The 25,233-nt window shown below is 37.9% G+C and overlaps 1 protein-coding gene across 2 annotated transcripts in view; it reads right to left on the minus strand.

The window, feature by feature from the left end:
- MYLK4 (myosin light chain kinase family member 4) overlaps positions 1–25,233 on the minus strand; it is a 77,677-nt gene that overhangs the window by 26,059 nt on the left and 26,385 nt on the right. For both annotated transcript variants that reach the window (XM_080918213.1, XM_080918214.1), the window contains 3 exons: positions 2,465–2,543; positions 1,719–2,139; positions 214–503 (listed from right to left, as the gene is read on the minus strand). In XM_080918213.1, coding sequence (XP_080774339.1) covers positions 214–503; positions 1,719–2,139; positions 2,465–2,543 — 790 coding nt within the window. The remainder of the gene's footprint in view (positions 1–213; positions 504–1,718; positions 2,140–2,464; positions 2,544–25,233) is intronic.

The raw sequence follows: 25,233 nt of genomic DNA on the forward strand, positions 1-25,233 counted from the left end.
ATAGACAGATAGATAATAAATTAATGATTGATAGATAGGTACAGATAGGACTGTTTTTCTTGCCTGTGCAAAGAGTATTCAAGTTAAACTTAATAATGACATTCATATGGCATATGTCTTCTTAAAGCTGTTAGGATAAGAGAAGTTAAATTGGAATCCTTACAAGGGATAGTTAGGAAGTGTTAAAGGTCCAGAACAAAAGGCATTTCCTACCCAGTGGGACTGCCGGGTCTTGTTCTCCAGAGGTGGTCATTTCATCCTGGATTCTATTGTCCAGGCTCTTGGCTTGTCTGTTTTCCTCTGTCCTAGTTGTGGGCTCTTCCCCCGTACTCACTACATCTATTCTGCTCTTTTTGTTGTCCTCACTCAGGAAGCACTCCTCTTCTACCCTGCGCTTACTGCTTCCAGTAGACTCTGTCTGCTCAGCATTTTGAAAAATGGGTCCTGATGCTGAATTTCCAAGTATTCCTGGTGTAGAAATGGTCTTTAGATTACTGATGACCCTGGAAAATAAAATACATTTGCAGTTTTCAAAGATTCAAGGGAAAATGTTCAGATCGTCAAAATTCTTTTGAAACTGATAGTTTCTTATGACTGTCTGGGGAAGATGGTGTGCTCTGTGACACAGACAACCAGTTCAGCAGTTGAGGAAATCAAATCTAAGTAGACGCAAATTGCCAGACACAGAGAGTCTTCCAAGGACATCACTGTGAGCCCTCAAGGGGTCATTTATGAAACCTAGCTTAATAGAAGAGAGAAATTATAGAAAAGAAGCAATACTTTCTCTAAAGATTGACAGCCACTGAAGAGACATTATTAGTAGAAAAATAGTCTTAATTAGCATGTTTTGGCAGGTACATATCTTTCTAAGCACATCTTATAGTGATGGACTTTAATAACAGTCCTGATAAATATATTGAAAATTATATTTGCTCAATATTAATTTCAAATGCTTTATACTAAACCTAAGTAATAGTCATATCTTAACGACATCAGAAGTGCTTAAGTGCTCTTTATTTTAAATACACAGTCATCATTCTTAAAGCAGCTAAGTTTAATTGTATACAAAAATTTCTGACTTTATATATAACTTTACTTTTAAGGGTGAAACTTAGTCAATTATCTACTTCCTACAATACTAGGGGAGAAACCACCATTGCATAATGGGTTAGGCCCAAGTATTTCAGGTTGGGTTATTTATTTACAGCTCAACATAATTATTACTTAATTCTTAGTCTTAGGTTATGTTATTTTTTAGTGATAGAACTTTTTTACTTGGCCTTTTAAAGAGGTCAATTAGATCTTTATATATTGCTGGAAATATTAAAAATAGTGGTATTACAACTTAGAAACAATCAGATGGAGTTCAGGGAAGAAGCCCAAGCTTAGTTTGAACAAGGCCCTGAGCTCCATCCCCAGTGGAGAGAAGCAAGGAAAGAAGGAAGATAGGGGCTGAGGAATAGAGACTGGGAGGAAGGAAGGGAAGGGAGGAAGGAGGAGAGAAGGAAGAGGAGAAATAACTGAAAATATTGGCAAGAAGAAAGAGAAATAGAATAGTAGCAAAATGTAGCCATGAAAAATCAATGTATGATAGAAGTGTGGGTTCTGAACATTGCCTTTAAAACTGTCTTCATTTTTCTTTCAGAATGACATCAAATATCACAGCATAAAGAGCTGAAAGACACATCAACTGTAGATGTGCAATCCTGCAACACTACCTTTCATGGGATGGGCCACCATTCATGTCCTCAGTGTGCTGGCTTTCAGTCGAGTGTTTGTCCAGCACTATTCCACTTGCAGCTATTGAAGCTATGTTCTCAGCTTCTATTCCTCTGGAATCTTCCTTAGGAGGAATATCATTTTTCCCTCCATTGTTATCTTCAGCATCTTGTTTATCTCCTAGGTCATTGTTTTCTTTTTTCTCCAGACTTTCTATGCATGGAGCATCTTTTGCACCTGCATACTCTCTTAGCTCTGTGGAAATACTCTGAACAAATTCTATCTTGTCTTGTCTTTCCACATGACATATGACTAAACTCTTCTGCACATCTGAGACACTGGTCTTCTCTGCATTTTTCTTGTTGAGTTTGGTAATCTTTTCTTTCTCGGAAGAGAATTGGTCATTCTGGTCAGATCTCTCTAGAAGCCACAGAACACAAAACATTTTAATGAAGAACATATATGGTCACTTTAATTTTGGCTTTATTTAATGTCACCTCATTTCTGGGTCCTTTTTAACAGTAGATTTTAGCTTTCAGAAACAAAGCAGAATAAAATATACCCAGCAGACTGATAACTGCATACCAAGAGATTTTCTTATTTGTCACAGGTATAGCCAAACCCAATCAAATAAAGATAAAACAGCACTCCTTTCTATGGGATTCAGGAATGTGTGATTCCCCCTCCCCCCCAAATAAGAGTAGCAACAGAACTTTCTCCATAACTAGTAAATCTAAGATGTTACCTGTAAGGGCTGATGTCCTTCCTCCTCTGGCAATTGTCCTTTCATTTAGTGCCTTCTTGGACCATACATTTTCTTTAGTCTGTGGGTGCACAATCAAGCAATTGAAGTTACCAATAGTGTATACACTGCTGAGCTTCAGCACTATCCACACAGGCTATCCAGTTCTTCACGTGAAAAGAATCATAGCACAATGAATGTTTAGCACTATACCTTGCCTCTCTCAAACAAGAGAAACCTACCTTCCAGAAGTGAGGGCCAAAAACCCCTACTTCAGACAATTAAAATTTAATTTTTTATTGGATATTTTCTTTACTTGCATTTCAAATGTTATCCCTTTTCCCAGTTTCCACCCTGGAATCTCCCTATCTCCTTCCCCTGCCTCTATGAGAGTGTTCCCTCACCTACCCATTCCTTCCCATCTCCTCGCCCTGGCATTCCCCTACACTGGCATATTGAGCCTTCACAGAGCCAAGGACCACTCTCCTTTCATTGATGCCTGATAAGGCCATCCTCTGCTACATATGTTGCTGGAACCATGGGTCCCTCCATGTGTACTCTTTGGTAAATGGTTTTAATTAGTTTTACAGTACAGAATACATTATTACTGATTATGTGTACCTGCTGTGCAAAAATATCTCAACTCTATTATTTTCTATATTAAATGCTAATTTAAAATAATATTTATAAATCAAAATGTCTCCACAGATGACTACATTTCCTCAGGAATAAGGGAAATTTTTTCCAAGTTGAAACTAATATAACCATGGATGAAAACTAACCTTGGATATAAACTAACGATGAATGGCAAAAGCATAGAAACTAGTAGTCATGTAAAGTATAAAATAATCTGAATTAATGGAACCCTGTGTAAATAGCAATAGCAATGAAAATGAGCTTACTGTTTTCAAAGAAACTCTGTAACTATGTCATGGTATGTAGAAAGTAACCCTACTCCATTACTTCATTATAGGGAATGGATAGTGTGCTGACCATCCTTGACCTCCACTTTAGTTGTCTTGGTTTGGCTCACATATAAATTGAATAAAAATCAGGGAATATGTGTGAATGGATTTTTTTAACTATAAAGCCATGAAGGCAGTGAGCTTCATAACAATCGGCTTTTCCTTCCCCTAGAAGATGCCTTTCTTTCAAGAAATTAAATGTTCTCATAATCCTAGCTTCCCCATGTTAGCTTAACAAACCCTTTCACATACCATGTGACAGGTGGGCATCAGCCTAATGTACACACATTCTAAGATATACATTATAAATTCATAAAATCATACAAAGCCACATGAAATCAGCCCCTCCTCTTTGAAGCAAAACATGATTTGCCCGAGGAGTTCTGCAGATGTGAAATACCACAAAAGTGCAGAGTGTAGGAATTATGACAAATTGCAAATACTTTTATTACTCAGAAAGCTTCCTTTTTCCAGATGAGCACCTCACAACACAGAGGCACATTTAATACATTTATAGAAAGGTTGGATATTAAAGCTATAGAAAACCTCTCACTTTAAAGTGCAAATACAAAGAGAGCAGGAAAAAAGTTAATGTCCTTGGGTGAAGCCAGTTGCTACTTTTGCATGTGGGCACAGAAGTTTGATGGTATTTATACAATACCAGTGTCCCCTGTAACACTTCACAAAACTGTTTTTGATAATCTATTTCCTACTAAATGGTTATATTATGGCCATGGTTCTTAGACCAGAGACATAATAAGGTGGTGGTGGTGTCTGTGATGGTGGTGGTGGCTGTGGTGGCAGTGTAATAGAAGAGGAATCAGAAGAGGAAGTAGAAGAGAAAGAAGAAAGAGAAGGAGACAGAGAAGGAGAAGGAGACAAAGATAGAGACAGAGACAGAGAAGGAGAAGAAGGAGAAGGGGAAGAAAAGATTGTAATAATAGTGGGGTCATGATGATGGAGATAATGAAGATGAAGATGATAATGATAGCTAACACATGTACTGGGTAGTCTGTGAGAAATTCTTCAATGCACTTCGCATGGTTAAGTCACTTGTGATTCCAGAAACTCTTTGAGAGAGACTATCAACCTTATTTTTATAATGAAGTCAGGATTCTAATTCATTTCTCTGTTTGGTCTGTTCTTTAGTGACATCATATTCTGCACATTTTTTTCTGGTATTGAAATGAATTTTAGCCAATCTGTATAGTTAATATTGTTTGGGATCTACTGCAGAGTAGGCACCATAGAATAAAAAGAGTAATGGTTGGGGCCATAAAAATAAAAGCATTGGCACAGTGAGGAAGATATATATGTTCATTAGTTAAAGATTAGAATTAATGTGGAAGAGGAGAGAAAGAGATAATTTAATTTTAATTCTGAAAAGTCAAATAGGGCAGTATAATAAATTGTGTTGTGTTGTTGGCTTTTTTTTTCTTTCTTTCTTTCTTTCTTTCTTTTTTTTTTTTGTCTCTTGGTAATTCCTCTTCTGAAATGAATATGTCTGGAGCATTGGTAGGCATCATACTTTGGGATATAATCTGTGTGGCATAATGTTACAGTAAGAACAAAAATGGGCTTTGTAATGATGAAAACCAAGTGTATTTATTCCAATTCATCAAAACGTGTAAAAGCAAAAGTTTGGCTATATAACTGCAAAACCAGTTAGACCATGAGTATCCACTGGCAAATGTGAGCATGTGTGCCCATGCTGTTCAGACAGAGTCTGTCCTAGCCAAGGGCAGAAACTGTCAGTGCTGAAAGCACAGGACTCAGTCACCACGCCGGACACATTGTAATTATGTGCCACACGGTTTACTATTTAAATAATGCAAGGCCTCCATTCATTGCCACAGGCTGTTTATAGTTTCTTTTCCCAATGTAATACTGACATCTAGAGGAACTTTGAACTGAAGCATCTCTAATAAGCTGAAGTAAGTATCTCTTTTCCTCTCTGCATCTAGCAGCCTTGTGGGCCTTCATTCCAAAGCCTTGTCATTTTGCATCTCGATTACTCTATGGGAGTTCTTAAAATAGGACAGGGGTCTATGGATACATTTTATTTGTCATCCAAAAATGGCTTTTTTAAAAAATGAATGTAGTAGTCAGAATAAGTGCTGTTAAACTAGATATTTCAAAAACAGTTCCCATCATCCCGAAAGGGAGGAAGCCTCTTCAGGATTGTGCTCCTTTGTCGGATTCCCAAGAGGAACAAAAGAGCTCGTTTCATTTAAATTCATTTATTCATCATTTAAAAAACATGTATGAATTTTCATATGAACACCTTTGCAAGTTTCTACCAATTCCTTTTACAACAACTTTTTAAAATTTGTATTTTACATGTTTTATAATATTTATTAATAAAATTTGTCAAACATAATTTATGAATTACTATAATAAATGCATCTAAGAACACACATGCCCACATTCATTATCAATGCTTATCGTACAAGTCACACCATATCACCTCTACAGTGACATGGATGTCACTCCCCGTAGGAACCAACCATGCACTTTGGTGGGTACCCAATGCCTGGCCATGAGTTAATTTTTGTCCTGTACTTCAAACCTGCTTCAGGGCCACATCCAAACTCTCAGAAGTGAGGGATGATGAAAGGGAAACTAACCCCCAGGGGAAATTTGTGCCTACTCCTTCTTTCATATTTATTCAGTGAAAACTATCCTTTTTCTGCCATTAATTTATTTATTCACTTTACATCCCATCGCTGCTCCTCTCCTCCCGCCTCCCCCCTCCCAGTCCTTCCCCTGTTTCCCCCATCTCCTCTGAGAGGGCGGGGATACCTCCAAATCAATTCTAAAATGGATTTAGCCTTAACCATGACAGTAAACATGAACCTTCACTAGACCTCCACAATACTACCATCAGATTTTGTGTTGTTAGGCCACTGCCCTCCAACTGGGATATAAAGTATTCTCTAGCATTTGAACAAGAGAATTTAGAACTTTAGAAAATGCCCAGGAAAGCAAGGTGAAGGGAAGGGAAGAAGAACTTGCAGAAATGGGTCTGTCAGTGTGGGAGTGTTCTGACATTAGGCTGTGTTATGGGAAAGCAAGCATTCCCTGGGGACCGTCTCAAAGCATCCCTGACACTCATACCCATTGCTTAACTTCAGAAAAAAATGTTACATGACAATTATATCCCTGCATTTGGAGATTATAGTTGCTTCAGGACAGAAATTTATAACATCACACATGGAACATGACTAAGCCGGTACCTCTAATAGTGGTTTTGTATCTTGTTGCTATGGCAATGCCATGGTGAGCACTTTCTGGTCATTTTAACCCAATGTCTAGTAATATAAAAACAAAGTTATAATGATCTAAAATGACTTTGTTAAATTTTAATTAAGTTCTTAATGGGAGAATTAAGAAAAAATAATTCCTGAATATAAAGAGGATGGTTTTAGAAAAATAGTGAAAGAACCTATGTTTTCCTATCCAAATATAAAATATTAATTGTAACATTTTATGTCTATTGTTTGTTTGCAGGGAGTGTGCCACAGCAGAGTGTGGAGGTCAGAGGACACCTTGCTGGAATTGATTCTCTCCTTGTACAATATGGAGGCTGGAAACTGAATACAGGTCACCATGCTTAGTATAGAGTGCCTTTATCTTTTAAGCCATCCCTCCAGCCAGATGAAAAATTAATTTTAGCGATCATTTGTGAGGAAATCTATTTTGATCTGCAGATGGTCTCAAATTCCTGGTGCACAAAACAGAGAAAATGCCCTGTGTCTCTGGTCACACAGAAGAAATTCTTGTTCACACAGCACAACTGTGGGTTGTCAGCTGTGGTGACTAGCATGGGGTAAGTTAGGACAGAGTCTCACTGACAGAATCTAGGAAGAAAAGCGTTGGCCTCAACCTCAGAACCAAGGGAGTGGCTCCTCCCTGAGCTGTGGATGACATCAAGCAGAATCAGTCACCTGAGTAAATAACCCTGCTCAGAAAACGAAAGCTGGTGGATTTGTCCACAAATCAGGGAACAGTGTTTCATTCAGAACCATGAAAACTGGACTTTGGGGGTCATAAATACATTACTGCATGCTTGACAATTTTGTCTCATTGATTTTTTTTTTTTTGTTTTGTTGTGGACATCAGAGAAATATTCACCTGGTGCCCTGGTACCCTACTAGTTCTTCAACATTGAAATATCTCCATAGTGACTGCTAAATAAAGGATGTTCTGAGACTTCCAGGAACCTCTTCTCCCTTTTTGGACCTTCATATAATCAATAACCATAGGATAAATAGCACCTCCAGAACTGTCCTATAGTGTGGAATGTTCTGACAGGTGAGCTCTGGTGAATCTCTGTGTATAAATGTACTGACCAGTAAAAACCAATAGAATTTGAAATAATCTGGCCATAACAATTAGCTGATGACCATGTGGTTTTCAATAAGAAAGGCAAGTGGTTATGATCTTTGTGCTATTCCTGTAAGTTTACTGCAGTGGGAAAGTGAACAGTTGGCTTTGAAAATCAAGAGTCTGATGGATGGTCAGTGAAGTAGAATATACTACCAATGCATTTGTCAATCTCAGAGATTGGAGCAGTGGCTCTGAAATGTATAACTCTTTTTCCTTCTGAGATTCTTAATCTGGTTTAGAGCCCAAGAACATCTCTCACAAGTTCACAAGTGATTCTGATGCAAGTAGTACAAAAGCAACATTTTGAAAAAGGCATGTGGAGTTACTAACTTGGTAAAGTATTCCTTCATAGAGTCATTCTTGAAAATGTTTATCACATGAATCTCACACATGTGTAACATCCGCCTGGGTTGGAAGTGTTTGTTTCATATTTGATCCAACATCAACTTAGTGTCCAGCATGAGACAGAAAAGCATTGGTTGGCTTCTCATTCATTAGTAAGTTGGGGGGTGGGGGTGAGATGAATTCCAGGCAGTGACTGATAAATTGTTTTTGTTTCTTGAGGCCTGCACTAGGATATACTTTACTATTCTTCTTCAGCTCCAAGAATCCTTTAGTGCTCAAAAGCACTTACATTAGAGAAAATTGCCAGTCTGCACCTCCATGAAAAACTATAGTCTTCTTAGACTACAAATATTTGTGTCACCACTAACATCTGGAACTTTATTCCTACTGTGTTTTTTAATAATTTACCATTTGGCCACCTTTTCAACAAATGTCTTATTTCTAATGAAAATCAGAACATGAACTGCAGATGTTCATTTTTTATTCACATTTCTTCACTGAACACAACTTCTTCAACATGTAACTCCTTTAGCATATTAGTGCAGAGAGACATTTCATGAGTGCTTTTGGTGAGAAAGAAGAGGTTTCAATTAGTCATGGTTACTGCCACTGTTCAGTTTACTGTAATTATTAAATATTCTTTTCAGAAGGCAAGAGCAAATAGAAGCTATTTCCTTTAAAACATCTGATGAAACTTCAGTATACATTACCTAGCCTAACACTGAATAGTCCTGAAATAAATGTTTTTATATTTTACTATTAAAGTCCTTCACAGCCAGTTATGGTAGCCCTATATCTACCATCACAGTTACCTATGAGATTGAGGCAGGATCACTTTTGCCCAACAGTTCAGGACTAGCATAGACAACATAGCAAGAACTGCCCTGTGGAAAATATCGTGTGTGTAATTCTACTGTCCCTTCTGTTTTATAAAATCACAGAATGGCCGAGAAATTACATGAAAAAAACCTGACACCATCAATGAGTACACGCTGAAGCTTCTGATACAATAAAGCACTCCTCAGGTGCTTTGTCATGGACCTTCAAAGAATTTCCCAGTGGAGGGGCTCCTAATGAAGAATGTCTCTGTGGCTCATGAAGGAAGCAGTCTGTACTTAGTTTCTTAGCATCTGGAGTTCATGTCTGCTTCTCAGGGGGCAGGAGCTCTGCTTGGGCTTAAGACCAGGTTCCCACTGCATCAGCAATGTTAACCAGAATTCTGCTGCAGACTCACTCAGTCAATGAAGTTTCCCAAGTGTCTCTATCTCTAAATGAGACTGGAGTATAGGAATTCAACATTCCATTTGTTATAAACCCTAAGTGATATGTTCAGAAGTAGATACTCTGTGCCAGGTGTTAGTGTGCTAATTTATGTTCTGCTTGGATTCCTCTGTGGAGAAGCACACTATTAGTTAACTCTGAAGTAACAATTTTTATTTGAAGAAAAATAACATGCAAATAAAGACAAAAAATGGGGGGGGGGTGATGGATAAGTTTATAGCTTTGTCCAAGGTGATAGCATCAAGGGTGTTGCCTGTGCCTAGACTAAACAAAGTGTACTTTTTGTGTGTTATTTATACCTCTATATAAAGCTTTTAATGTAGGCATAATAGCAGGCAAAATTAGGCCAGATAGTGGTGATGGTTCACTTGCAAAGAGAGGCAGGCAGAGCTCTGTGAGTTCAAGGCCAGTCTGGTAAACAGAGTAAGTTCCAGGAGCCAGAGCTACACAGAGAGAGACCCTGTCTTGAAAAAAAAAAAAAAGTAAGAAAACTAGTTTAGTGACTATGTTAATAGGTTTTACAATTTGGTATAACCAATTCCTGAAATAATCAGCTTACAAAGAAAAGGGGAATATCTGTGCTTATAGTTTTGGAGATTTCAGTCCAGGATAAGTTGGGCCCACTGCTCTGAGTTTCCTGGAGACACTCATAAACAAAATGCTGTGTGGAAGAAGGAAGAAAGGAAAGGACCAGTATCCTATAATTCCTCAATGCTGTCCTCTGAGTAATCTAAAATCTACTTCCCAAATTCACCATGTTGGGGACCAAGCTCTTAACACATGGGCTTGGAGTGTGAATATCTAAAGAGAATCCTTGGACTTAGCCTTCGCCTGTGCTTGAAAACTCTGAGTGCTACCTTCCTTCTTTGGCAGTGGAAGTCTCCAAATGGAACTCTCCAGAGAAGAAATGACATATGAAGGCAGATTCGCTCTTCTTCCACTGTGCCAAGAGCAGCAGTAAATTAATGTTTACAATGAGGTGACAGCTGGCCTCTGCAGCACACCAGTTATAGATGGAAAGTTCAATTAGGGGTATCCCAAGAACAGAATTCAAGTCTGTTTCCAGTTAGCAGTCTCATATAAAACCATTGCTCCATCTGTGTTTACCACATGCAGCTGTGCCTTCCCAACTGCTTAACAAACTTTCTCCTCTTTGTGAACACTGCCCTGCAGGAGTGCACAGATGCAACCACCTGAAGTACATGTTGTGAGTAAACGCTGCCCAAGACAACATGGGGCCATATACATGTATTCTTTCCAAGTGACTGAAGCCTTGCATGCTTCACATTCACAACCTGAGATAATTCTGCAAATCACAGAATGAAAATCCAAACTGTGAAGTGAGAAACTGCTTTAAAACACACAAGAATTTTTTTCCAGCTATCCTGATTCCAGTTCATTATTTTTGTGTATTAAAATTGAGGTGTTTTGTGTATTACAATTGAGGTGGTAGTCTAAATGTACTTTAGTTTCACATGCACTGAGATTTGTTCATTTTGCCATTTAACAATCACTAATACAATTGTTCCTTTTGATTTGATTCAGTTCTGTACTAATATGCCTCCCAAACTGATCTCATTATTGGTGGAACAGCTGTGTGCAACATCCATCAAAGCTGAACATGGAAAGTGCTTTTTGTGTAATTACTTTGTTGGTGTTCATTCCTTATTCACTCCCACAAAATCGATGGTCTTGGCATGAAGTTGTTCTGCCTAACATACTCATAGTGTGATATGAAAAGAAACATGCTCGGGCTCCAGATAGATGCCATAAACATGAAAAGAATTTTATCATTTTTTTGAATTCTACATTTAGTTTGTATCACTTCAAATTTTTCTCTACTAACAATATTATAATAATAAATGTCAAAGTCAAAGTTTCCCTTTTGAGTTAAAAATTAAAAACAAACAAGAACTATATTCTTGTGTAAATTAACATTACAAAAACAAGGATTCCAGCTGCCAAAAAAAAAAATCCCTCTACCCCAAATCCTAAAATCTATATATTTTCAAATTATTAAATAATCAAGGTTGGTTTATTGCATAAAATGCATATTTATTTTTAGTGAAATTGCATTCCATTTAAACGTATTATATTCTTATTAAAATATTGTTACTATCAATACTGGTTCAACCAAATCCACTTTCATAGAATACATATAATCTTTTCCTTCTAAAAATCTAATTTATTAATATCTAGAAATAAGAATTTTGTTATCAATAATCTAAACTTTATATTGACAGGTACTCTCTAAAGCATGTTTTGCTCAAATAATAAGCAATGTTAAAGAAAATTTCCCTGCTAAATTCACAAAAAAATAATCAAAGAACACTAGCTCAAAATAATAATTAAAAACCTGGGAAAGCTAACAAAGAAGTTGTAAATATATTTATACTTAAAAATTATAAACATTGCTGGACCAGAAAGATGGCTCAGTGGGTAAGATCACTTGCCATGCAAGCCGGAGGACATGAATTCAATCCTCTGAGCCCCCACTCCTCCCCACACACATACTCAAACACACATACAGAGAGAGACACATACCTGGAACACATACAGACACACACACACAAAACACACACACAGAGGTACATACACACAGAGACACATTCACACATACACTAGTACACACACACATACATACTCACACAATCTCACACCCAGTCTCACTTGGCTATACTATAAAGGGTGTGTGTGTGTGTGTGTGTGTGTGTGTGTGTGTGTGTGTGTGTATGTGTGTGTGTGTTGTGTTGTGTTATACATGTGAGTGTTCCCACCCATAGATACATTGAAATCAGGAGGTGTTGGCTGTCCTGTTATTTATACCTGATTCCTTTGACACAGGGTATTTCAATAACTTGAAGCTAGGCTGGTGGCCAGTAGCCCCACCAATGTTCCTTTCTCCACCTTTTGCAACAATTATATGTGGCCACACTTAGGTTTTTACACAAGTGCTGGGAATTTGAACTCAGATGCTCAAACTTGCTCAGAAAGTACTTTCACCTACTGAGTCATATCCCAAAACCCAGGGATTTTTAACTTTATGTATCAAAAAGAAAAAGTCATCTTACATCAACATATTATACTTTAAATTGGCTTGTTGCTATAGTTTGGATGTGGAATATTCCTCACAGGCCATGTACTAGAGGTTTGGTCTTTAACTTGGTACTGCTGGGAGGCTGTGGTACTTTTAAGAGCCAAGGCTTAGTGATAGGTCTTGGGTCACTGGGAGTATATCCTCAAAGGGATTGGGGGATGTCAGCCCTTTCCTATTTCTTTGTTTCCAGACTGCATAAGATAAATTTTATTCCACTATATGATCCTTGCCATGATATGTTGCCTTCACCCACATGCTACCCAAAGCAATGTAGGTAATGACCTACAATAATAACCCCCAAATTATGAGCTAAATTAAGTCCTCTTTCATTTGTGACTCATTTGTGGAACTCTGGAATTTTGAGCAGAAAGCCTGATCTGTGAAGACCTCTAAGGATCCAAGGTCAAGGCTGCAGAGATGTCTCAGTCAGTAAAATGTCTGTCATGTAAACCCGAGGACTTGAGTTCAGATCTCTAGCAACCATATAAAGACCAGACATAGTTGCATATACCTGTGACCTCAGTACTGGTGGGAACAGAGACAGACAGATTCTTGGAGCACACTGACCAACTGAATCAGTGAGATTCAGGTTAGTAAGAGGTCCTTCTTGAAAAATAAAGTAGAAGGTAATCTGGGGAAAAACTTGATGTCATTGACCCCTGGCCTTCACAAATATTCTCTGTCTCTGTCTCTCTCTGTCTGTCTGTCTGTCTCTCTCTCCCTCCCTCCCTCTCTCCCCCTCCCTTCCCCTCCTTCCCTCCCCCATTTCTCTCCTTTTCTTTCTACTAATCTTTTGGATATGTTATTAATCAAAACTTCATGATCAGGTGCTTCCATTCCCTGCTGCCATCTCCTGTTACAATGTCTTGCTCCGCAGTAAAGATGAAATCAAATGTGGACAAGACTTTATCTTAACTTTCCAACTTTATGTTACTTTGACACAGAAGAAAAGCTGTTTGGGTGCTTTAAATGAGCTTTACTGTGGACAGATAACCTCATGGAATGTAGATAACTGCACATGAACAAGTTTTAATGGGCACTACTATTTGAGAATCAAGGAGGTACAAAAATGCTTTGAAAGCGACATTTGAAACACACATTTAATATGTAACATTATACATTAACTGAAAAGAACTTTTAATAATGGTGAAGTTGGATTTTAAAGATAAAAATTAAGGTATATAATTTGAAAGTAGGGTCTGAGAATCTCATTCCAAACAGCAACATACAGTAATAAATGTTTCCAGAATAATTAAAGCTCTTTCTTTAGGCCATAGTTCATGGCAATGTAGCACTTAGATTACAATTTAAAACATGAAACACAAGTTATATGTTATTCAACTAGATATATATCAGAAGATAGACCAGAGTGGGCCATTTGAAGTATCTTTGTCTTATCTTTGGTTGTAAATGCAGAAGAGAGAGACTATTGCTAGCTGATTTATTTAAAGAAATGATTGCCATGTCTCCACCAGTGTTCTGTAAGCCATCACCCTCAAGCCCTGCTCTTTGGTACCCTATGACAGCAGCTTCATCATGCTTTGGGGCTCATGTTTAGCAGAGGCCACCAGAGTTCATGGATGATCTCTGTGGAGAATTGGTGGAAATCTAAACTGGCACCTTTTAGTCTTTCAACAGCTTCACCAGGTACATTAGAAGGTATCTGTGTATTATCTATGATAATAGATATCTATGATATTATCATAGATATTATCTATGATAATAATAGTTTACAAATTCTAAACGGTGGAATGCTGTGAGAAAGCCTGCTCAGGCCTGTGTGGAATCTCAGACCAGTTAAATCCAAGCTGAAAGGCAACAGTAATTCAAGGGATATTGCCAGTGATAAAATCAGCACACAGTCAGTGTGGTCTCTGACTACAACAATAACAGTGAATTCATTAATCTATGCCATTGTGTTTCAAGAGGTGATATTTAAATCATCAAAGTTATATGCAATGGTTTCCAAACTTAAGATGGGAATCTCAGAGATAGTTCATTTGATAAAAAGCTTATTAAATAAGACTCTAAGTCCCATCATTCAAAGATAGGAGTTGTAGCCAGAAGTAGTGATGCATGCCTTTAATCCCTGGTCTGCATAATTGAGTTCCACAACAGCCAGACCTACATAGTAAGACACTGTTTCAAGGGGAGAAAGGGGTGGGGTGGGGGTAATATGGGAGTGCTGGTGCCAAGCTTGCTCAGCAGGTAAAAATGTTTGCTGTAGAGCCTGACAACCCTAGTCAGATGTCTGAAACTCACATGATAAGAAAACAAACTCCTTATGAGCTGTCCTCTAACCCCTACAGATACACTGTAGACATGTAATGTACCACCTTAAATAAATAAACAAACAAATAAAATTTTTTGGAAAGTTGAGTATAGTGGTGTGCAGTTGTAATCCCAGTGCTGTAAAAGCAGAGAAAGAGAGAGACCCCAGAGACTGACCTCCAGCTTCTTCATGCACATTTATACACACGTGTACATACAAATTTACATACACACATATACACAAACATAAATAAACAAATTTAAACAAAATAAAACAAAATCAGCCAAATGAAACATTAACAGTTTGCAGGGTAATTTGGTGGTTAAAAAGGTTAAGATATGCATGTCTTCACCAAACTGAACTTCTGCACTGGACTTCAAAACACTAAGGCATAGGTGAACACTCTCTGTAACATTCAACAGAGTAACTTAGCCTAAAAAGACCTGAAGAAGGCAAGCTGTTCAAATCCATCACATGTTCACTCCAAGGGATTGTCTCTGTCTAAACCAAGAGTGACTTGGAGCTAGATACCAGATGTTGGGGTCTGAATAAACATTGTACAAAGACCCATGTATAAAAAGTCTGGACACTAGTCAATGGCACTAGGAGATGGCTGAACCTCAGGGGGTAAAGTCTAGTGGGAAGAAGTTAAATCCTTGTGGTTGTGCTCTTAAATCCATGGTCATCATTAGATGAACAGCTTCTCTAACATACTTCCTACTTTGATACTCTTGCCTTGCCACAGGGTCAGAGGTAATGGGGCCAACCATGGACTGAAATCTCTCTAGTCATGAATCAAAATAGAATAATTTCCCCCTGATAAGCTAATATCTCCAGTACCTTGTCATAGTATTGGGAAGGTGAATAATACAGGTTCTGGTCCCATGTCTGCTGACCAACCATATGCCCTTGAGGAAGTCATGGACTAACATCTGCTCTGACTGTTGCATATATTCCACAGAACTGTGAGAGTAATACACAGTGGCATATGTAAAAGTGTTTGTAGAAAAACAACAAAATAATGAAGTGTTAACTCAGTTTATATTTCCCTTGACTAGGCATTTTTAAGGTTTACACAAACATAGAAGTACACTGATACTCTCTCTACTACTAAAATAGAAGGTGATCCATGTATGAGTCTCAGGGTTGGGCCTTTGTCACCTCTCCTGAAATTAGAGGAGTGTCCATGCTTGCTTGACCCTTATACTCGGAAAAGCACTGTCCTTTTTACATAACAGCCACAGAAAGGTGCCCCTAGTAATATGTTAGACAACACAATCCCTACACATGGAATCAGGACAGGATTTCACAGCTCAGACTCTCTTGGGAAGGTCACTAAGGAACAGCAAGGGCTTGTGGTGCAGCCAGTACCTGTTAAATGTCACATCCTACTTTTAGCCCTAAGCAGAGGCTGTCAAATGTGTCCTCAGTTGCTATTCAGTAGGGTATCTGGCTTTAATTTTTTTCTCTTCAAAGCATAAGTTGTAGCCACCCCCATTCAAGTCAAGATGAAGAACGACTTTTTGCTTGTGTGCAAAATAATGCATACTCAACCAAGATAAAATGCAGGCAACTGTCAAAATTGGGACATTACTAAGGAAGTTGCAATACTGGATCTTTTTGTGTGCTTGTGATAAGTCATGTGGAAGACCCTCAAAAAAGGGAACCTAACACCTTTATGTGATTAGGCCATGGTCCTCCTGGGACTTCTGGGTCTATACACACAGAATGAAAAGCTGGTTATCTTAGAGTTCTATTGCTGTGATAGGACACCATGGCCAAAAGCAAATTAGGGAGAAAAGGGTTTGTTTGCTTACACTTCCACATCACAGTCCATCATCTAAGGAAAACAGGACAGAAACCTGGAGGCAGAAGCTGAAACAAAAGCTATGGAGAAATGATGCTTATTGGCTGTCTCTTAAGGCTTGGTCAGCCTGACTTCTTATTGCCCCCAGGACCACCATCCCAGGGTGGTATTGTCCATAATGAGTTGGCCCTTCCCACATTAATCAACATATGCACCATAGGCTTATCTCGAAGCCATGCTGATGGGTGCATTTTCTCAACTGAGGTTTCCTTTTCCAAAATGACTCTAGAGTGAATCAAGTTGACATAAAACTGGCCATCACATGGAGCTAAGTTCACACTGGTATCCATGGCAGCAGTACTCACAACAGCCAAAAGGAGGAACACAACCATCTAGAGACGAAAAAAATGAGTTAACAATATGTGGTGAATGCTTACAATATAATACTCAGCAGCATTAAAAAGTAAAGGAAGGACAGTTAGACAGGCAAACAGACAAACCTAGAGAACATTATTCTCAGTGAAACCCATCAATCAAAAAAGAAAAACTGGTATATGATCACACTTATGGGAGAACTTGAAATGGATATATCTATAAGATGAAGAACATAACAAGGTTTGCCAAGAGCTAAGATGGTAACAGGTGTTTGATGGTTATACTTTTAGTCTGTGAGGATTAAGTTCTGGGAATGCTAATATCAATTTGTCTGGAGATTACTAAGATCAGTGGGTGCAACCAAATAAATGCACTCAAAGCTTGAACTGTGGCTTGAAATATGCTAAAAATGGGATGTCATGAATCACACCTGTAATCCCAGCATTTGAGGAGTTGAGGTAGCAGTATTACCATGAGTTCAAGGCCAGTCTGGGTTACAAAGTAAGACCTTCTGGGGGCAAACCCTGACACATTTATTCAAATGGTTGGCATGTGTGTTCTATAATTGGTTAAGAAACTAGGTTTAAATCCTGACCTGATTATTTCTTAGTCACACAATATTATTCAAGAAATTAATCTTTCTTTGCCTCAACTTTCTATGCCTGGTGGTTTTCATAAATTGCTTTAGTGGGTGACTACAGAGGAAGTGTTCAGAACTAGGTTAGCACATGATAAATGCTCGACAGAGCTCTGATGTTACCAATGGTAAGAGACAGCCACCACACCATAAGAGCAGGGATCTCTTCTGCCAGGTTTGGAACTCCTGAGGCTTGGAGTTGAAATAAGGGTCAGATGGATGATGAAGACCACTGACTGATTGCAAGGTGAAGAAAAAAATATGGGAGCAAAGGCAGCTCTATGATGTAAGGCCATTGTGAACTTCTGAACCTTCCCTCCAAGAGCAGCACAAGGAAATGAAAAAGAAAGCAACTTTGTTCATATTTTAAAAATCCATCGCTAATTCCTGTAAAGTCTGACCCTCCATAAGACATTTCATGCTCATGTGTTAAATTTCTTTTTTACAGTGTTCTTGGTAGACATTCACACCTGATCAAACATCTGTAAATGAGCTAGTATAAAAATTGAAACCCCTGAACTATAAGGCCAATCCCCAAGCAGACCTCTGGGATGCAGACTGCCTCACACCTATGAAATCTAATTGACACCTGCTGTGGGTGTTTGTGGCTAAGAGGGGGCCTCTGACCTTGTATCTCCCCCAGTACCTACTAAGTGAGATTCAGAAGTGAGGATCTTACATGTCATATGTTGCCCCCCACCCCTAAATTGGAAGTTAGATTACAGTCTTGGGATATTCAACTTGAAGGTCTTATTGATTGAAGACAGATGTGTTAGAAACTCTGAATTAAGACACGCCTGTTTTTTAAAAAAACAAATACAAACAAACAAACAAGTTATAAGTCTGCATCTAAAATCTAAAGTGATTCAAACTTGAAAATTCTGAAATGCCATAGAACCCTACAAATAAAAACAACCTCAGCCACATATGACATACTACCACCACTGTATAAGATGACAATCAATGTATGTGTGCAGTTGCACATATAACATACATGAATTTTGTTAAACCTTAGTTCCATCCAAGATATGTCACTATTAAATGCAAATATTTCAAAATATAAAACACTTCCAGCTTAGGCTTTTCAGATATGGATCACCTGGCTTGTATTTCTCTTCTGGGGGTTGTGAGGGAGAGCTGCTAAGGGGCAGAGCTGCTTACCCAAAGTATAGCTGGGACTCATACACACATCTCTGACTTTATATTTAGTGCTTTTCACCTCTACCTTCTGATGCCTACTCTGAGAAGTACCTTAAACCTAATACCCCAGATGTCTCCCAGAACCATGGAGTATTGTAGATTAGAGGAGCTTTGACATCTCCAACCCACACACAAAGTCTCTATTGTCACAGACTTAAATGCATCTCAGCATTATCTGTCAATCAGACAAGTCAAAGGCTGCTAGGATATTCAGTATCCTCTTGCATCCTCCAACCATACAGATATCTGTAAAGCTATGTCCTTCAGACTCCATTGCAGAAAAGGTAGCCAATAAATTAAGCATAGAAGAATAAAAATTTTCCATAAAGAACTCTCTGCTCTGTTATAACCTAATATAGCAACAGAAGCTTGGCCTTGGACCCATGGTGGGGTTGGGGGAGAATCAAAGATTTGGACTCTAAACTAACATTCTAAACATCCCTGAAATTCTTTGTACAGGGCCTATTTTTTTTACATTTATTTATGGTCCTAGGGTACAGTCACTCATATTTGGATCATGATAAATTATTTCTTACTCTCTTTGAGATTAAAGATGGTTTACCTACCTTAACAGTTTCTATTCCAGTTACAGTATAGAGCCATAGTCATAAAACCAGCATGACACTGGCATAAAGATAGATATATAAATGAATGGAACTTAATAGAAGATATAAATAGGGACAACATTTTAACTGACATAGTTAAGGCTCTGCTAGAAGATGCTTACAATCTTTATTTGATACACGAACTACGATTGCTGAGTTATTCCATCCATTGCTTTTATGCCTGTGTGATTAGTAAGAATCATATTTACATGAAAGAATAGCAAATAAAAGTACCCATTTGTCATATTTTAATGTCTTCCACACGAAATAACAGAAGCATGGATGTCATTTTGAGGAAATCTTCAAATGCTTCTTCTTACATTAAGAAATGCTGGAGGTGGGAGAGGAGTAGCACTATTGGTGATTTTTAACTCTGATACTTTCACTTTAACTTGGATAGGGTGGGAAGTCAGTCTCTTATGGTCTCTGGGTGACTTTCTAGGGCTAGCCTCTGGACTCACAATAGGGGGCTCTTTTATTCTTCTGACACTTTCTCACAGCTGTGGTAGACCAATGAAAATAGGGGCTGGCTTTGAGCACAGGTCTCATGGCTTCCCAGGAAAAGCCAGTATTTTTCACAAAAAGACTCTTCAAAGGGCAGGATGTGCAGCTAAATCTTGAGCTACATTCTTGAGTTACATCCACCCACACATGGGGGAAAACATTCCCATCAGCTTCACACGTACAAAAAGCACAATGAATGTTTATCCAGGACAGAGAAGAACACAGGAAGGGAAGGGAAGTGGAAAGGAGAGGAGTCCAGCACTAGGAAGACCAATGGGCAGCATGTGGAAAAAACAAGCCTCAGCCCTATGACCTAAAAGACAGAGATGAAGTTTGCCTCCATGTGCCCTTAAAGTCCTGAAGGATTTAAGATAAGGTGGCAATGCCAGAGGAAACCTATTGGTTTAAAAGCAATACAAATATACAATAACAATTTGTTCAACTACAGAATGAATGGACAGTGCTAACAAGTCAGTACTAAGTGGTTAAGAGACTTAGTTAAGCAGCATCTTCTAGCTTTGTGCTACTTGATTGTGTTTACTAGTTTATTAACTATATTGACCTTTCACAATTTTTATTGCCGCAGTTTTCATAAGGATGAGCCAAAACAATTCCAAGCTCAAATAGATGGGAAGTCTATTAGAAAATTATTAGACTGTGGGTCTAATAATCATCAGGCAGCATTCATAATCAGAAAAATTTACTCATTTTTCTACCCACATATTAATAACTAGTGTGTAATAACCCCTAGTATTTTCTCTTATCTGTGTTAGCAACCTATTTGCAAGCTTCTCCATTATTTTTGTTTTCAGTGTTGGGAATAAAATCCAAGACATTTTATGTATTAGGCAATACATCCTACCATTGATCCACACCTACATCTCTACCCTCCTCCTCATCCACACCTACACCCACATCCCCATCCATACCCACACCTACATCCATACCTACAAGGCTCTTCTAAAACTGAATTCTCTTCTTGTCAAATAACCAAGCCCATCATTATCTTTACCTATAAATGAGTAGTGTCTATCCGAAATTGTCCTGGGTGATATCAGAGTCCTCACACTAGATACTTGAATTATTTAAAAGCTATTTACTCTCTCCTGAACAAATACTGAGATCTCAGTGCTGCTAACATGGTACAAGCAGTCAAGAGGACACCTACTTGAAACTCAGCTTTGTACCTTTTCTATCTAGCACTCTCAAGTAATGTCTACTCATGCATGGGGAAACTACTCCAGCCAGCTTCACACCCCAAGCCACTACACTGAGTTCATAACAGGGAGAAGGGAGAGAAGAGAGAAGGAAGGGTGATGTGAAGGAAGGAGAAGACTATGCTCTGCTGATTCTTTGGATGTTACTAAAAGAGTAATAAAGATATTTGAGAATAGCAAACACATGCACACAGTCAAAAAAGATAAGACAGGAGGCAACACTAGTAGAATTTTGGAACTAAACATCCCCGAAAGAGCCAAATCTTAAAGAGAGCAGAAAAATAATTGGGAAGAAACTTGAATTCCATATAGAACCTCTGTAAGTCTGCTTCCCAAGCAAATAACATCAAAAGACAGAAAGAATCATAAAGTCTCAAATAATTACTACACTTCATTATGTTGCAGGAAGCACATGAAGGTTATAGTTCACATAAATGAAAAGATTTAAAAGAAAAAACAAGAAAACAAATGAACTAAACCCAAAACAAAACATAGAAAACAGCTTATCCCCACATGAGCTGTGCTTTGGATACATTGGGATGAAGTTGAGACTGACCAGAGCTGATTTGGAGAATTTTCTCCACGAACATAAAGTTTGTAGACTATCTAATACATCTGAATGTATGTAAAATTATTTAGATAATTAGTATATAGTTCATTTTTTTACTAACAAAAAAAATTTAGATCAAGGCAACCAATAACTCTGGGAGCGTAGGACAGTTTAGCAAGAAATAAAAGTTATGATAACATTCCACCTTGTAATCATTCATGAGTAGGATTTTCCAGAAGCACTTAATTATTATTTAACAAAATTTAGTAATAATTCCACATTTGGAGAACAGGGCCAAGAAGGACAACCTAATAAGTTTGTATGAGTATGTATGTGTGTGTGAGGTGGGGGGGGGGGCTGTTGTTGAAGTAGAAGGTGGGAGAGATCTAATTCTTATCTTCTTTTATAAATAAGTCATTTAAAAAAACTTAAGTATGAAAAGCAAAAGAAACAAACACGTACTATTTGGATGTACAGAGACAAGTACTAAACAAATCAGTCAATTAAATGAAAGTATCCACCTCTGGTGAAGAGGATTGCTATTCTCACAAAAACTTTGTAGAAATTTATGAGTCTTCAGATCACATAAATATATAATAAATATATCAAAATATATATTACATATAACAATATTAAATATTTGATATTATAGTTATAAGTGGAATGTCCTAATTGTAGCCTGGCATTCACTGCTATATCATCTCAATAATTAGTGGTTTTCAATGCAATGAAAGTATTTTGTGTTTGTACTGCTTTAACCTCATTTTATTTTACATTCATTTTTTTGTCTGCACATAGGTATATATACTGATTATATACCTAGTGCCCATGGAAGTTAGAAGAAAATGCTGGATTCTTAGAATTGAAGTTACGAATGTTTGTGGGCCACCATGTAGGTTCTGGGAACTAATCTGCAAAAGCAACAAATGCTCTTAACCACTGAGCCATCTCTCAAGACCCTTTCCTTCTTTAGTTTTTAAAAGGCTTTGTAAATGCTAACAATTATTAAGAAATGGTTAAGTAGAATTTGAAACATCTTATTCACTATCTTCCCAGACCATGGGGAAAAGTTGACTTTACAGTTCTAATTTGAAAGAAATCTTCTCAAGAAATCCAGCAATCAAATATTTAGAAATATAGAATATGCAAAGATTTCTCAAAATAGGTAACCTCCTCTGCCTGAGTCATCACAAGGTTCTCCCACCCGTACTGGCAGTGCTGAGTCTGTACTTGTCTTTTCAGTATTTCCCCTTCATTCATGGTCCTGTCAGAGATCCTCAGAAACTCTCAATTTAGCCTTTCGACCTTCGGGGGAGATGGCCAGGTTGTGTATCATTCTGGGTTCAGTCATCTCTGGTTAGACAGATACCCTTTATTAGGTTTCTAATGTTCATGGAGGTCTCACCTATGATCAGTTGCTGCCACTAGCTCTATTGACAAAGCACTTTGAAGTTGACATTGTCCTCTTCCTGAAACTCAAAGTGACATTTCTCTTTGTTCGGCATCTACCTTAGATGAACTATCCACACACAGGACATTCTAGTAGTTGTTCAGTCATCCCTAATCTAAGGTGCCATGGGGTGTTGGTCTGGACAGGAACAGGAAATCTAGAGTACCCAATGAATAGGAGCAATAAAACTGTACCTCTGGTTTTGAACCCATAAGGAGAAATCAAGATGTAGCTATAAAAAAGTAGTTATAAAACCTTTGTCAACTTGCTTAAGATATACTCTATGAAATGAAAGCCATGGGAAAACTGTTTAGAAAAGAACATGTTGGGATGTGAAGTATTAATGGTTTTGTTTCCAGTGAGACACCTCTGGGAGGCAGTAGAGCCTTTAAGAGGGGAGGGTCTAGTAGAAAGAAACTGAGGGATATGCCCAGGAGAGGAAATGTAGGACTCTCAACCCCTCCTTGATCTCTTTTAATTATTGCCCACAGGGTGAGTGGTTTGGTTTGCTATACACTCCTACTATAATGTGTTGCCTGTCTACCGAGACCTATAGGCACTGAATGAGCCCAGTAACAGGCTGGAATCTCACAAAATGGAGACTCAGGCAACCCTTTCATCCTGGAGGCTGATTATCTCAAGTACTAGTTGTAGAGACATCTGGCTAACACACTGGAAAATTCATTCTTTGATTTTCTTCCTTGCTTTCTTTTAAACAGTTGCTAAAAAGGCCAAGACACTTGAACTTTATCCAAAGCTTATCATTTATTGGGTATCTTGAGGAATCTATTCTGTAATGATAAAGTTAATAGTGGAAGCCTATCTAATCTAATGTTCTAAGCAGAGTACAAATCTCATATCACAAGAAGAGAATTATCAAATACATTAATGATAATAAAAATATGAGATGTGGAGAGCCTCATATTCTAATAACATAAGAAGCATAAAACTCAAGCATATTGAAACGCTAATGAAAGTAAATTGTAGGTAAGATGTCAAATTTCTCTTTTAAGTTAAGTCTTGATAGGCAAAGCATTTTAAAATAACCTTATGTGTTTGGCAGAGTGTGTCATCAGAATTCAAAGTTTATCTAATTTTGGTATTTTAAATCATTCTATAGTTCAGAAGTTCTATGTGCATATTGAGCATTTGACCTTTTATGATATGCCTAGCAAGTGGTTATGTAGCCAGAAAACTTACTACATAAGCTTATTCTGGGATATAATTATCTCAGTATTTGGAAGGCCTGTTTTTATATACCAAGGTGAACATTCCTGGTCTCTTACCTTAAACACATTGATTTGAAAGCTCTCCCAAGAAGCAGTCTATTCCAGAGTACCACCTCTTTCCCTTGGCTGACTTATTACTTTATCAGATGCACATAGTGTCAAATACCTCATATGAGCAGGAGCATCAAAATACTTGTAATAAAAGTTTTTGTGTACACATAAGGTGTTTATACACATATACACTGCATATGAAAAGTCCAGGGCTGGAGAGATGGCTCAGTGGTTAAGAGCACTGACTGCTCTTCCAGAGGTCCTGAGTTCAAATCCCAGTAGCCACATGGTGGCTCACAACCATCTGTAATGGGATCTGATGCCCTCTTCTGGTATATCTGAAAAGAGCTACAGTGTACTCACATACATAAAATAAATAAATCTTTAAAAAAAAGAAAGAAAGAAAGAAAGAAAGAAAAGTCCAAAAATAGTATTGAGACTCTCTGCTGACATAACTTCTATAAGTAAAAAGTTTCAAGTTAAACAGATGTAATAAAAAGCAGAGAAGATGGAGTAGGTGTGAAGAGAAGGAGGGATTTGGGTACAAAAAGCCATATCTATTTCTCCCAAGAAATCGTTTTAAAAGTATTTAGAAGTCGTGTAAGCAGTTAGCATGAAATCAGATCTTCAGTATTAGGTGTTTGCTTAAGTAAATTCCAACTCTGGCATGCTCTCCTTTCCGCCTTTGAGAAAATTACTTAAATGCAGAGGAAACAAAGGCCATGCCCAGAGTTGCTGGGTTTTTACCAGAGATGAGGAAACAGAGAAAAGTTGAAATGCCTCAAGGGAACCACAAAC

The sequence above is a fragment of the Micromys minutus genome, assembly GCF_963924665.1.
Source record: "Micromys minutus genome assembly, chromosome: 6".
Lineage (NCBI taxonomy): Eukaryota > Metazoa > Chordata > Mammalia > Rodentia > Muridae > Micromys > Micromys minutus.